General features: G+C 37.5%; 1 protein-coding gene across 2 annotated transcripts; it reads right to left on the reverse strand.

Moving 5' to 3' along the window:
- Positions 1-3,384: 3,384 nt before the first annotated feature.
- On the reverse strand, positions 3,385-15,273 carry fkbp5 (FKBP prolyl isomerase 5). Of its 2 annotated transcripts, XM_085407005.1 has the most exons (11): positions 14,815-15,273; positions 9,936-10,070; positions 9,600-9,744; positions 8,439-8,581; positions 7,158-7,272; positions 6,890-7,046; positions 5,881-5,971; positions 5,600-5,683; positions 5,320-5,505; positions 4,980-5,219; positions 3,386-4,126 (listed from the first exon to the last, which is right to left on the reverse strand). In XM_085407005.1, exons 2-11 carry the CDS (start codon positions 10,038-10,040, stop codon positions 4,025-4,027), a joined length of 1,368 nt encoding a protein of 455 aa, XP_085263131.1. In that variant the 5' UTR covers positions 10,041-10,070; positions 14,815-15,273; the 3' UTR covers positions 3,386-4,024. The 2 variants fall into 2 exon arrangements, with proteins under 2 accessions (XP_085263132.1, XP_085263131.1); XM_085407006.1 differs by lacking the exon at positions 14,815-15,273 and having other exon boundaries at positions 3,385-4,126.
- Between the last annotated feature and the right edge of the window lie 245 nt (positions 15,274-15,518).

A 15,518-nucleotide genomic window follows, 5' to 3' on the forward strand; every position in this document is an offset into this window, starting at 1 on the left:
CCTCATCCGTAAAGATTGCGTGTAATGTAATTTATGTTTTTTACCTGAACAGTTGATGTGTTTCTAAAGTAGGTTGTTTCCCAATGACATAATGTCTGAGAGCAAGGTAAATTGTGGTACTTTTGTGTTTTTCAAAGGCTATGTGGGACAGTGAACATGGGGTACTTTGTAGTATTGTGGTACAGTTCCAGGTGATGGATGCTGGAGTAAGGACAGACTGTGATATCCATGGTCACTACCAGGTTAAGACTTGGATAACAGCAGAGATATAAAAGAGAGACACAGCCCTGAATAATTATTAATTGTAAATTATGGGAAAATTTTGAATCACTAAGGATAGTGTTAGAAATGTATCACTGTATTTGTATCTGAATTGGCTAGATATTTTGTATGCACAGTTTTTATGATACAGTACCACTGGAATGAAATTTCCTTTAGACAACTGCCCCAGAAAGTACCCGTATACAGTAGATTATAGCACAGCTGCTGAGCTACAGGACTTGCTTCTACAGTAGAAGAGCTTTAGGAGGAGTCATCAGTTTGAATTTAACACTCTTTAGTAACGCTAAAGCCAAATTTATCCTTTATACTGGTCTTACCAGTACCACCTAGGGGTTGGTTAGCAGTTCTAATGGCTCACATATTATCTGCCTATATACTGTAGACTGCAGTTGGCTGAAAGAGTGGTAACCTTCAGAACTAACACAGGTTAGCTGGCCACAGCCACACAGAAAAACAAATCTACAGAAGCTTCTAACACAAAGGATTACTGTCCCACTTTAGTGCCTGGACACCATTATTGAATATAAAACAGCTTTTTCCTTTTTTTTTATCTGTACAGAGCTCAGACTGTGTGAAAACTGGACCCGAATTCAACAGGTAGATGATGAAACGTGTTAAAAGCCAGGTGTGTAATTAATGTTGCTGAGACTTTTTTTCAAGCCATGTAATAAACTGGTGACCCTCATTCAGAGGGCCCCCCTGTGACACACAATGATATAAGCTTAAGAAAATGGATGGCTAGATAGATCTTTTTCAAAGACTTGTTCTAAATTTCAAATATAAAAATACATACATCATGTTGAATCTATGCCATGAAGAACTAAGGCCGTTCTGGAGGCAAAAGTGGGTGTAACCCCATATTTGGAGGTGTGCCTAATGGACTGGCCGGTAACTGTGTATTTGATTAATCTGATTAATAGTGTCTCAACGAAAAATGTCTCCCTATTTATCAATGTGCTCTTTAAAAATATAATTAGATTATAAAATAGTGGCCTAGAAGATGATCTGTCTATTTGAATACAACAGATTAATTAATTTATTTATTTGTTTGGTTTTAGAGTGTAAAAAAATATATATATATATATGAAGAACACATGAACAAAGGTACCATATGTATTTTGCGGGGGTTTTGTGTGAAAATATATCTTATGTCTACATGGCAACGATCTTCCAAATACATATGAACATATTTTATGTCATATCTCTAATCTCACATTAGCCAAGCCACTGTTTTTTCACTTGTAGGCCAAAATTTCTCCAGCACTTCTAAGTTCTACAGATCTTTCAGATGTAGCTGAAAGTGTGGTTAAATAGTACGTACATTACGATGTACAATTTATAAAAGCTAGAAAAAAGTACTACTATTCAACACTGCACAAACTGTTTAAATGTTTAGAGCCAGCAGTAGTTAAAAACATTTAGCAACAATCTGCTTACAAACCACACAACAATAATATAGACTAGCACACACACACACACATACACACACACACACACACATACAGGTAATTGTTTTACACAACATATTTAAGATAGCTAAGGTTTTCATTCTGAACCAGCCAATGTTTATAAAACATTTCAATATTATTGTCCAGACTCTGTCCAGATATTTTATGAAAAGAAAACAGTGTTGGTTTTACAGTTACCAAAGTGGACAGTTGTCTGATACACATTCACACTGTCGAGATAAAGAAAAACCTGTTTCCAGACTGCACCAATATAGCTGATCACATTCTAAAAAATACGTTTCTATATGGTGAAAAAGACTGCAAAATGAATGCTTCATGTATTTACCTTCTAAATTATGATTTTATGTGCTCTAAAAGTTATGCCTTTAGCCTGATAAGAGTAAACAGGTCAGAAAATATGATGAATGCACCAGAAGAAGAAAGACTGACTCCTTATTCACTAAATTCAACTCAAGCTCAGTAGGAGAAATATTCAATTTTATATACAGTTTGATTATTTCGCCTTTAATGTTTTTACAGCTGCCATCAGTTAAACAGACTTACTGCTCCGCGGCTGCTGGGCGAGCCCTCATCTGGGACTCTCCTCAGCTCTTACTGGAACAGTGGCGCGGCTGCCCCTCTGTTGGTCTTCCATGGTCTCTTGTGTTCTGGGGGCCTCTGGATGTCTGGAGTTTTGATCTCCTCCATACCCGCTTCACACCCTGGAGGACGGGGCTGTGGCCCCCCCACACTCCCTAGCAGATCATTACATGGAGAAACCTTTGGAATGCAAGCATGCTGATCCACACAGGTATGCACACATGGGTATTCACAGACGCGGACTAAAGCTTTCTTGGCTGCTGCCTCAAAGCACACTGTGCGCTGTCTATCTTGCGTGCTGCACAATATCGTTTATTATTTAGTAAATATTGATATCTATGACTAGCTAGTTTATTGTGATGGTGCTTTGTTTTCTCTATTATTATGTTGCTCTTTGTTGTTTGCTGTCTCCTCTGTTTGTTTTTTTTGTTTGTTTGTTTTTTTTTTCTCCATACAGGTGACCCAGGAGTTCTTTTTTTTTTTTCTCTCTCTTCCCCCCCCTTCTCACCGTCTCTTCTCCCCTTTGGTTTTCTTTCTTTCTCTCCCCCTCTTTCTCTCATTCATTCCCCCTGTCCTATTTATTAAAAAAAAAAAAAAAAAAAAAAAAAAAAAAGACAAAGGATGAACTGAAGCTCTGCCATCACGTAATGTCGCATACTGCTGTTTCTGATGTCATTTAAAAAAAATAATAATAATAAAAAAAAAAAAAGTTAAACAGACTTAAATTGTGAAGTTCTCCCTGTCAGCTTTTTTTTTACTTGATCAATTACAATACCAAAGTGTCTTTTTACAAAATAAAGTGTGCGTTATTGACTCATGTCTTTAAGAATACCTCAAAACAGGAATAAATTATTTTAGTGCATGACCACTTTCAGACACATCTTAGGAAAATAAATAATTCTTGCCCGAAACACAAAAGCTAAATTTGAATTTTATATGTAAAAATAGGCACTCCATGCCAAAGTCTTGCAGGTGTTGATAAACACCAAAACTAATTTGGCTTCACAGAAAGCAGAAGTTACACGCAATAACCAAATACAGTAAATTTTACATTTCAGAAAAGCAACTAGGATTTTCTTCAGCTTATTTTATTTATGACAGTATTAAGTTTTGGCCAAAGCAAAAATACAGAATTTATTGTTTTTGTTTGTTTTTTTAACTCACCATACTAACAGGACTTGTTACACCAAAGGTACATATTGCACATATAAAATTAGCAAAGTTCAAGTCTGAATCAAAAACACCTTGTGATGCATGCAGCTGCTCCAAACAGGCTTAAAAACAAATACAGATCATGAACGTGGTTTTACAATCAGAAACACTGTGGAGGCACTTCAACACAGTAGCCTAAGGACAAAGTAATTGTGTTTCTTGCATTTTGAGGAAAATAAAAATATATTCTTTCAGGATAAAAGGTGAGGGCTAAAAGTGTTTGCCAGTCTTAACTCAATGTTTCTGTCTCCACTGGAAGGTACGCTCCAGCAGTTCAATAGTCCTTGTGACAGGGGAAAGGCTGTTTGGCTTGCAAATGTCCCTGCTTACAGTCTGCTTTATATGCAGGAATGGTCACGCTGGATTTTGGGATAAAAAAAAGGGTTTGGTTTGGAGGCTTTTTTTCATCTTCATTCTTGCCTCTGCTCCCTGGACTTGGAAAGCAAAAAGAGGCTTTCTCTTATCCCTTTCAAATGTCCCCATTACGACGGGCATTCCTGACTCCTCCGGCGTTGTTTAATGCTCACTTCACCATTGAAGCTGGTCCTCGCACTGTCATCCCGCCTTCTCTTTGTCTTCCCAGTCTGTTCAGAAGATACAGGGCTTCAGTTGAATTGCAAATGACTGAAAAATATACATTAAGATAATTTCCTATAAAGGAAAACTGATAGAAATATTGTGAAAAGAAAAATCAAATCATGGACTCTACACAGCCAGTGAGTTTGGCCGTGTCGTCCAATGGCATAAACTGACATCATCATTTAGATACATGCAGTTAATATTGTTATGTAATCTTGCTTTTTTGCACATGGCATTTTACCTTACTTTAACAGAGATCAATGGGTGAAAGAATCAACCTAACCACTAGAGGTCAGTATAACATTGAAGAAGTACATGGACAATCCAGCCAGACAATTTTACAAATAAATAAACATAAACATTTTTTAAAACATCCTTCTAATGTAAAACTTTTAAATCTATGGCTCGTGTAGTAAACACCAAATCATTCTGACATTATTCTAGCACATAGTGGTGGATGTCTTCAGAGTGCACGAGTATCTCACATCATGAAATACGAAATGGCTGAAAACTAGTTGTAAATGCAAACGTTTTGACAGGTGTGACAGAATGTGGTTGTCCTTAAAAGATGAAAAATGTAAAATTGTCTTCCCCACTTTCTAACAGTTCTGAAGTTTAGTTGCTATCGGTGCCAGGAAAGCATCAGAAAAAAAGTGTTTTAAATGGGGCTATATGAATATTTGTTAGATTAATTACATTATTATTATTAATTATTATTACTTATTTTTTTAAGTATTTTTAAGTACATTTACTTGAAAGGATCATAAACATGTCAGAAAAGAAAAGAAAAAAGAAAGGAAAGGAAAAGAGAAAAACACAAAAACAAGTCATGCTGACTTTCTAAATTTGTCTACAGACCTTGGCGTCCCATTCTGCAAATTTCTGGAACATGTTAGCATAGGTCTTTTTGTCTTTTTCATGATGTTCCTTAATCTTGCTTTGACAAATGGAAATCTGAGCACGAGCTGCTCGGTTTGCTGAGTTGACTTGCAGTACTTGCTGAAAGTCTGCCAAGGCCAGGCTGAACTCATTGCGGCGGAGCCGGGCTTCCCCACGACGATACAAAGCCTTCTCATTGTTTTCATCAAGCTCAATGACCTTTAACGGACACAAAATAAATGAACAGTACAGTAATAGTATAGTAGTAGTTAAACATTCATCAGCTACACGTACAGGAGATGGGCAGACATCAGCTCACCTTGTTGCAGTTGTCCACTGCTTGTGTGAACTCTTTTAATCGCAGGAAACACAAGGCCAAGTTAAGGTGGGAAGTCAGAATATAATCTTGTATCTTCTTCTGTTGCATGTCTCCGGTACCATACTCTATCTCTAGCCAAGAAATGATGCGCTGGTACTGGATGACTGCCTGGTAATACCGCCCTGCCTGATGAAGGAACAGAATATATCTTTATAAATCTAAGATCTAAAAATAAATAAATAAATCATTTACTGGCTTGAGTGAGCACCAGGAGCTGTACCTTAAAATACTGATTCCCTTTACTTTTTACTTCAGCAGACAGATCTAGCTTTTCTTTCAAGTCCATTTCCCAGGAATCTTTAGCCTTGTGAAAACACAGAAAGAGCATAATGACTTTTTTTAATTGGAGTTAGTGAACTGAAAATATGTCTATAAAATCTATGAGATCAAGTTTGCCTCCAACTAAACTTAAACACATTTATTCCATTTACTTAAACACATTTGTCAAACAACATTTATTCCAGTCTCATCTCATCTTATTATGTAGAAACTAGTGCTCACCCTTTGGAAGTCTTTAAGAGTAATCTCATATACGATGTCTTTGTCTGGTCCTATTTTGTATTCTGGTTTGCCTTCGCTTCCAAAACCATACCTGTAAGCATATAAATGACCACCTGATTATACTAACCAATAATTACTATTTTGAAGCATGCCATTTCTGCATACCAACATCTGTGTCAACAGTTGACCCGAACCACTTGACATTCAAGCTCCAATTTGTGACATGATTTGAAACTGCTGCTGAAAATTCCCCACATGCTATAACCATCAAACATTTCTAATAAACACACAAACCCTTTGAAATGACATCAAAGGAATTTTATTTAACTTTTTTTAGATCTGAATTTCTGAATGATATCATTGGACAACTGCTTTCAGTGAAGTTGAATATGGATACAGGGCATATATTTTGAGTGTTTCGAATAAATATAAATCAATTGCAGAACATACAGAACATACACACTTATATGTATGATATGCACTGACATATATGCTCGAAAAAATGGTGTGTAGTACTTAATGGAAAGGTTTAAATAAACCAAAAAAATGCAAATGTTGTATGTAATTGTAACCTTAATAGTGTAAAAGAAAGATTTTATTATATCAGTGAAAAGTCTGTTTACATCTGCAAAAATAGAGAGCTCTGAACCAGATATTGAGAAAATATTTCCTTTAAGGTTTCTTCCTTTGTTAGCTGATAAGTGACTTCATTATATTTAATGTTTATCACTAATATTGTTTTTTTTTTTTTAAATTATTGAGAAATATTGAAAAATACAATAAAATTACATGAAAAAAAGCTTTAATAGCTTTGATATTTATGAAATAAAAATGAGATATAAAATAATTAAATTAAAGTTATCATCATAAAGGAACCTACAGTCCTACAGTTAAGACACCTTAAATAAAAATTTCATGAGATAATAATAAACAAAGCGCACATAACTAATTACTGATTGTATTTCATTAACAAAGTGACATGACATTTTTACATTTGTTAGGAACTTACTTTGGTTTTAAGTAAAGTAAACAGCACTCTCCTTTCTGCATCTTGTCCATGGCTCGGTCCACTCCCAGAGGAATGCTTTTATCTTCAGCCTGACCAACAATAAAGCTGACGTCCCTACAGTCAAACAGTCGGTCACCACACCTTCCCTCCAGGTGCACTGTGAGACACAGGGCACAATTTAATCTATGATGTTGTCAATTACTATACAGATTGTTTATCAACCTGGCACAATGCCAATTATTGATGAACAAACAAATCATGTCATTACCGTTCACAATTGATCCATCGTTGGGATTAGTGTAACCTTCCCCTTTGACCTTTATTCTTCTCACAATTCCACCATCGCCTGTAAGTACCTCGCCTTCAAACTTAATTAGCTCCAACTGTGTGAACATAGAAATGCCATCACTATACAAATGGTGGGACAACGCAAAATACAAAATTACAGCTCTGCAGAACTTTCAGTAGGTGTGGGAGGTGAATTAATACATAACTAAAAATAAGTAGGAGTTATCACTGAAAATAAAAAAATTAATGACTTATGGTAATGAAATAATAAGAAATGAAGCAAGTACACTGTGTAACCAGACACATACTGTTTCTATGCCTTCTATGTCATAACTAGCCAGCTAGCTAAGAAAACCAAGTCTCACGTATGAAAACATCAGTTTTATCTGTTTTATTTCACTGTAGATCAGTTTAAAGTTGGGAAAGAATATTAAATTTAACTTTTTCTGTATATATATGTTTAAAAAATTATAAATGCTCAAGTATTTTAAGGATAACTAACTACATCTGCAAACCCAAGTCTCTCTTGGTGTTTGGCTGGAATGCAAACTTCAAAGTTCTGTCAGGTTTGGGGTTAAGTATGATGTCCCAGTAGTCTCAAAACCTGTGCACATGAAAACCAGACATGTGCACACAATTTGAGTACGTGAAACAATATGAACAACCAGAAAACCACCGAATGTGGAGCATTCTACGCAGTGCATATCCAGCTCTCTCATATGTGCTAAATACTGAAGTAGTTCATACTTTTTCAGTGTATGTGTATTTTTTTCAATGAGAGCAAAACTTGGTAATGTTTTTTTATAATCCTTTATACTCTCTTTTAAGGGTATAAATAAAAAACATATATTGATAAATTTATTAGCTGATTATGTCTGCTTAAGCAACATTTGATGAGCCTACAAAGTGAAAGCTGAACTGAGTTGAATCACCAACTGGGAGAGTAAAACAATCCTTTTTCATGAATATATTGCATTTAATGGGGCCAACATGAAAAGCAGATCAGAAAACTAAATTATACTTAACACTGATTATTCAGGAAAGAGAAGATCTGAACTGTAGTGTCACTGAGCCCCAAACACACTCGTAAAGGTGGTATATGAAACTATGCTGGCTGTATGACTGAGGGGGATTAAAATAGACAAGTTAATTTTGTGACCAGCGAGTTCCATCTGCAGAGACATGCTCCTAAATTAAGGCCCTCAGTGCAATGCTGGATTAATGCGTCACACAAATGACAGCGCTAATGTGACATGCCTACCTCAAATACTACTGAAGAGCTGGGAGGAATTTTGTCAGGATTTCCAGCAGCTCCATAAGCATACTCGGGTTTGCACAGCAGTGTGCACACCTCTCCTCTCTGCATGGACAACACAGCAATGTCCCAAGCCCTGAGGACTTGTCCTGTGAGTAGATCAAAAATATTTAAACAATTAAACAAGACTTTGTTGGCTCGTTCGATAAGTTCAAAGGTTATATTACATCATTCAGATATATAAATTTAAAGCAACAATTTTTCCTGCACACATTTCAAACCGATCATTTTGCTGAGGATTACATGAAAATGTTGATATTTGTAAATATAAAATATCCAGCTTAGCTTAAAGACTGAAAGAGTTCAACAAATCAGCCAGCATCTCTAAAGCTTACTTATTAAAATTATATGTCTTTTTTTTTTTAATGCGTAAAAAAATCAAAGTTCTGACAGGCTGATTTTATTTTCGCGTGAAATGGAGAGCCTTGCATCTTTCCATATATACTGCTTAGGTAAACTAATCTGATTAAATTAAGCAAATGTGGGAGTTAATACAAGGATCTGACATGCATCGTCAGAAGATATTTTATTTCAGTCCAACTTGAAATTAATCACAGGAAAGTGTTTAAACAGACATTGCTAACACATTTACATGTAAATACGTATTGCCTGCCTACCTTAATCATTAGTGGCAATTAAGAGCCCTGGAATACAGTTCATACCTTCCTTACTCACTAGCTAGTTCTTGCTTTTAAGTATATTATCTCCCCCTGCTGGTACTGCGACTTCTGTATGCACGTCCATGTCACACTTTGAAAAAGTAAAGTGTGACATGGATACGGTGGACCGACATATGAATTATACATTTTGCTGTGATATTGGGTTGCAAGTTTTCAGTAGTGTGTTGCTGCAAAACTACTATGCCTCTCAAACTGGCATAGTAGTTGAATTTTTTATGTAAATTAAAGGACTGGACTGAAAATAAGTGAAGGAAATATACATCATGAACATCTTTGAAAGACCTTCCAAAATTCTGGAGAACTATTGGTTGAAACTACTTAAAGGTACAGAATTACAAAGACTGGCTCCTTGGTAGCAAAATATAATACAATACTGCATTTACCTTTAATTTATCAACAGTTAGAGACAGTCATGCCAGTCACCTACCTTTGCCCACATGGAAACAAAAGGGCTCTTTGCGCTCTCGACTACAGTCAAATTTCTTCCCAGTGACCAGTTTCCCAGTGTAGTGAACCATTACTTTGTCCCCAATCATGGGCCTGTCTCCATCTACCCCTGCACGCTTTATAACCTGCAGAAAGAAAGACAAGTGTCTCCTTTAACAATAAAAGCTTCTACCATTTAACAAAGAAAATAAAAAAGATAACTCCTAGATCTAAAAGGGAACAGATAAAAAAAAAACATGATGTTCCATATGGTGGAAAAATGAGTCCTACTTGTGAATGAATGTCAACAGTCACATGATGACAGTATTGTAAATACCTTGATAACTCCTTGGTCTTTATTGGTTGTTACATCAATGCCCTTTGCAGCAAATAGGGCTGTGGCTGACTGGTGATCCATTGGCAAATCCTGATCAGTTGTCATTTCTGCACGCGGAAAACCGATAGTATAACACTGCCAACGATACAAACACACAAGCGTAGATGTTAGCTATCTGACTGACTGCTTGGTCATTAAATTTCCTTGCATCTCATGTTTAAACAGGAAAATTATGCATAATATAGATCAAATTTGCGGAGCAGGGCTAGAAAAATCAGGATATAGGATAAAAATATCAATGTGATCACCATAATCCACCCACCGAATATTACTGTTACTTCACCTTATATAACTTGAAGCTATTTTAGGGACACATGCTCTAAATCAGTATCTTGTACAAGAAATACATTTACAGTTATTGTTAGCAGCATCCACATCATCATTGATCCCAGCTTTAAGAGAAACACATTTGCAGGCTATGGCACCTTTTCTGATCCCCCCCCAACAGATAAAGTAATTACATAACTGTGAATCTAAGTGAAAGCAAACAGCAAGTTGCTCACTTCACTCATTTTATTTTGTAGCACGCTCTGTACTTACAGAGTACACGGAGTACTCGCAAAGTGTGTATCTCCAAGACCATTACTTAATGACCTTTGTGTGTGCTTGGAAAAATATATAAACACATCTGGATTTTTATTGGACACCAAAATGAATTCTTCAGAACCACATTCGCATAGTTTTACTGTTTATTTTAAAAAAAGCCTTTTTAACATAGCAGAGCCTTCCATCTAAAAGCCTCACATGCACAGGGGAAACACACACCGCAACGCTAAACCTGCAGCATCCTAAACAGCCACATGATCTTCCCAGTGTTTATGATGACACAGTTAAAAGTGTTGAATTCAGTCAAGGATCTGAGGTGATACACTAATAAAATATCACAACATGAGGCCCCACACTGTCTGGCTTTCTCTGGTAATGTGATACAGCTCAAACATTGTCTCTTGTGAATCAAGAGCGGCATCGATGTCAGATTAAAAATTTCACACAACTAGGTGTCATGTGAATTTCTGTTATGCTGCTGACAGTACAAGCACTGATACCTAACCGAAAATATTAGAGTTCAAAGATTATTGGAAATGTTTTAAACCAGAGATGATACAAAGCTTCGGTTTCTTCATACCAAAGTACTTTAGATTTGGACAAAAATAGTTTTAACAAAATGTGGAAACACAAGCAGCCAAATACGTAAACTGGCTAAATTCAAAAGTATAAAGATGGCAAATTACAAATAATAAACTTGCTGTTAAAAAAAAACCTTTCTATATCAAAAACACTTAATATTCAGCCTGATGAAAGGCTTGCTGGCAATAATTTCAATAGCAGCTTTGCCAGACCCATAAAAACTGTAATGACATGTTGGACATGTTGCTTCTCTCATCAAAGCAGCAATCACTGTCTGCATGCTGCTTCCCCCATACACAAAACTACCATCTCCTCTGGCACAATAATGTTGACATTGTTTGAAAAAAGGCCACATAGTTATGTTAAGCATGTTGGCAAACACTGTTTGGTGATTGTTATCATATGCAGCTGTTGACACATTAACACTTTCTCACATATCATTGTGCTAGGGATGTTACTAAGGCTAGCACGTTTTGGGGGCTTTACCACACTCAGAAACACACTGTCCAGAGAGGCAAACTAAGCAAACACCCTTTGGTCTCCTAACAAAAAGAGAAGCTTCTAATTAGGCTCTCCTATTGGCACATTTTGCAGTGATAACTATAAAACTCTCTTAAAGGAGACCTATTAAGCTTTTCCTTAGTTTCTCTCATACAAATGGCTATTAAAGATTCAAAAAAATGAGATGAGCATATGTGCAAGTAATGCCTGTAAAACACCAAAAGCTCAGGCTTAGTATGACATCTCTTATTTGGTTGAACATTGGAGATGCGCCAATGGCCCCACCATAAGGACATAAATAAGGAATTGTGAATCATTCAAAGCTACTTAGGTAGGGTCAAAGAATGAGAAGTGTAGAGTATAGTATAGAACCGTCGCCTCACTGGGGCTCCGTAGTTAGATTACAGAAGCCCCACATGCAAAGAACAACAGCTGTATTTTTTAATGTGAGAGAATCTCTAACAGAGTATTGTTGAATAATTTATGTATTTATTGCAATCCTTTGTCATTTAAACACTAAGACATGTTTTTTTGTCTATGGTGTTATTTATTGTTTAATGGGTGGTCAAGTAAACCAATTAATGCAGTGGCAAACTGATTTTTATGAGGGTATGTGGGGGGAGAAGGGTCGTTACGGTGGTCTTCTTTGCCGAGGCTGCACCACAGTGCTGCATCTCCTTTGTAAAACGCTTCCTTTAAAATGTTTTTATATGTAGAAGTATACCATTTCGAGCTAAAATGGCCTCTTGGTATCAAGCCAGTTTGGACTCATAGAGTTATACTTCATCTGAACATAATTAAGGTCTTTCCTTTATTTATTTATTTTTAAATAAGCCTTCTACAGTGCAGCGAATCTTTGAGCAGCACAATAACGTATTGCGCAATATACTTGAAATTTATATTTTTCCCACTGACAAGCAAATGTAAACATATTTGTTTTAGAATGAGCAAATAAAGAAAATATTTGACTTCAACTGCTTTGGTTTTTGATGATTAGATTGCTGACTGTATGCTGGGAAGCCGTGAGAAAGGGGATTTTATGTGAAGGCAACCTTTGTATCGCCTGTTTTTTAAGCAGAGATGTTGAAGATACAAGATTATCTCAGTGATGTCACAAGCAGAAATCTTCTCACATCGCACCACGTTTCTAGCTCAAGTTTAGGTAGGGCTGTCAGGACAGACTGTTTCAAATAGTCAAAATAAAAAGTGCAAGTGTCCATTCAGAGTAACGTGAGGGATGCAGTGACAAGGACACAGCTGCTGATCAGACGACAGTTCTAAAATTTCCACAGACTTTATTTGAGGCAATAACCATTCTTCGGGTGGCATGTTGTTTTACTGGAGAGGAGCAGCAGCTCGCCTACCCTGCATCAGTTTTCTCGATTTTTCCATCAGTCGCCCTGTCTTACGTTATGTTCTGCTGTGGCGACAAAGAGCCTGCAAAAACTAACATTAAGCAACAGCACTTGGTCTGAGTCTCAGCAATAAGCAACATGTCCAGTGTACTGAATACCGATAAAGAAATTGACCTCATACTAAATGAGATCTTAGGAAACGTAAACTATGGTGCAACCTGAGTGCCTCAAACCACAAGATGAAACCATAAAGATCTGTTTTACTGACATTTGCACTGTTTGTTCTGGTTCTTCAGCCTTGTGTCTCCCCTCAAAGTGTTTGTGCACTGACCACAAACTGTCCATCCCTCATTAGCAGCATCTTGTCTTGTGTCTTTGATATCTGATGGATTTGGTTTTAGATGTATCTCGTGCATGTGTGTGTGCATTTGTGTGTCTGTACACAATGTTCCTTCTATTCACAGTTCCCCCGCTGGCAAAGCCTGTCGGTGTTCACCAATCTGAGACCCCCTCACGTACAGCCCAGTTTCAATTTTTAAACCAAAACAAGGTGATTTAAACAAGTCAAACAGAACCTATATTTACAATTAGATTAACATATGATTTAAATAGGGTAAAACAAGTAGGTGAATGCAGACATATATTAGCATCATTTCAAGTAAAAGTTGTGTGTTCTATCAATTTGACCCTTTTAGCTTTTGCTTTTTCTTTATGATAAATATCCAACTATATCTAACAATGTAAAGAGGAACATTGCACAAGCAGTGACAGCACAGAGATGATGGCATGTAGACTACATGTACAGCTACTTTGCAGAGGAATACAGGAACAGAGCACATTAAGACAAAGACACACACACTTCAGCCTATCTGTACGTTCTGCCTCATATCCGTAGTCTGCTGATTAATATGTGAACGTGTGAGTACACAATGTGCATGGCAAACAGACATCCTGAACCAAAGCACTGTTTGACATACGGGATTTTTCCCTTTCACCCAACAACCCTTTGCAGAGTTTAAAAAGCGACAGGAGTTGACTTTTTGAAAATGCTGGCAAAAATAGATTTGACGCGAAATTTGACACTGCAAACCTTAAAAATAGATTTTTTTTGTTAAAAGGTAACAGAGAACCCCCCTTTTTTATAAAACAATATATCGTAAATTTCAGTGCTTTTAAAAAACAACAACAACCAGTTTATCTATATTCCGTATCTACCTTGAGGCAGTTTGATTCATCTCTGGGATGTCGCCTCAGCCTCTGTTTTACAAGGCCACCTCTGCTTGAGCCTCAAATCAAACTACCCGTGCGGGGACGCCCGTGTATTTGAAGTTATTCAAGGGGCCACCATCATATCCTGTAATGTTTAAGTGCTCCAAAATAAATGCTCGAGCGCCAGAGTTGCTGGTGTAATTCTCAGAAACAGTTACACAACCTGTAATTTATGTAGGTACACCTAGGCTTCCACGTAGTCTAGATATAAACTGTTATCCTCATCCTTCCCTTCCACAGGGACCCACAGCTAAGTGCCACATTTACACACACACACACTTTCACCTATTAACCCCCACCACCCCCCACAAACACGCGCGCGCGCGCACAGTGCCTTATCAGCCTTTATTTTGTGTGTGTGTGTGTGTGTGTGTGTGTGTGTGTGTGTGTGTGTGTGTGTGTGTGTGTGTGTTTTTAAAAAGCAGTCTTTAAATACAATGAAGGCTAAACCTTCACGATGTATCACAAGTGTCAGTTTAACTCAGCCAGGCATGAATATGCCTTAATTAGCTCCTTAATTAAGTCCGTCAGCAGCAGAATAAAGAGGAGTAAATGAAATCACTTACATGTTCTTGTGATCCGATAATAATAATTTCTTCAGCGAGTCGGTCGGTAAATTGGAAAAGCGCGTCTCTTTCACCTAATTCAAGCCCGCCCTTCTCATCTCATATCCATGGTACTAAATGTTCTGCCCATGTGGTTATTAAGCAGCGCTTTTTCAGTCTAGTTATCCCTCCTTCCCGCTCTCTTTTTTTTAATCTCCGTCTTTGCCGGTGACGATAAACCTGCCGGTGTAGTAGTAGCCACATGGAGCTCAGACTTCAAAATGACACCGGGGAGGTAGTGAGGCAGAGAAGCACACAGAGAAAGAAAAGAGAGAGAAAGAGGGGGGGGGGGGGGGCGTCGAAACGAGTAGAGTTGTGGGAGGACGTTTAGAGTAAAATTAAGGGCAGGTCTTGGAAAGCAGCCACAAAGTAACACAATGTTCCGGCTGTACTGTAGCTGTACCACTGCCGCTGCTGATGAGAACACTGTGTTCCAATAGACACCCTGACCTGTAACCCGTTCCGTGCCGAGACAGCCAGGCCGGGAACAGCCTGTACCGCAGCAGGCTGTCCTCCCCGCTCAGCTGACGACACGTATCGTCAACAGTACTGTGTAACAGCCCGCCTGCAGACACAGATGAGGATGTGTAATCACCGAAGTAAAAGCACACCTCACTGCCCGATAAGACGCGCGGTGATACGGATTAGCGCACTGTTTCTGTAGA

Source organism: Rhamphochromis longiceps, linkage group LG5 (assembly GCF_057381845.1).
Source record: "Rhamphochromis longiceps isolate RC_006_pf linkage group LG5, R_longiceps_female_GT1.1, whole genome shotgun sequence".
Taxonomy (NCBI): Eukaryota; Metazoa; Chordata; class Actinopteri; order Cichliformes; family Cichlidae; genus Rhamphochromis; species Rhamphochromis longiceps.

What these genes read in the sequence shown, in the direction of transcription:
- fkbp5 (XM_085407006.1), bottom strand. Translation starts at nt 10,040, where the DNA reads ATGACAACTGATCAGGATTTGCCAATGGATCACCAGTCAGCCACAGCC. An exon ending in TTGTTTCCATGTGGGCAAAG is followed by an intron (nt 8,582 to 9,599) that starts GTAGGTGACTGG and finishes ATCTACTCACAG; the next exon opens with GACAAGTCCTCAGGGCTTGG. An exon ending in TTACTTTACTTAAAACCAAA is followed by an intron (nt 5,972 to 6,889) that starts GTAAGTTCCTAA and finishes ATATGCTTACAG; the next exon opens with GTATGGTTTTGGAAGCGAAG.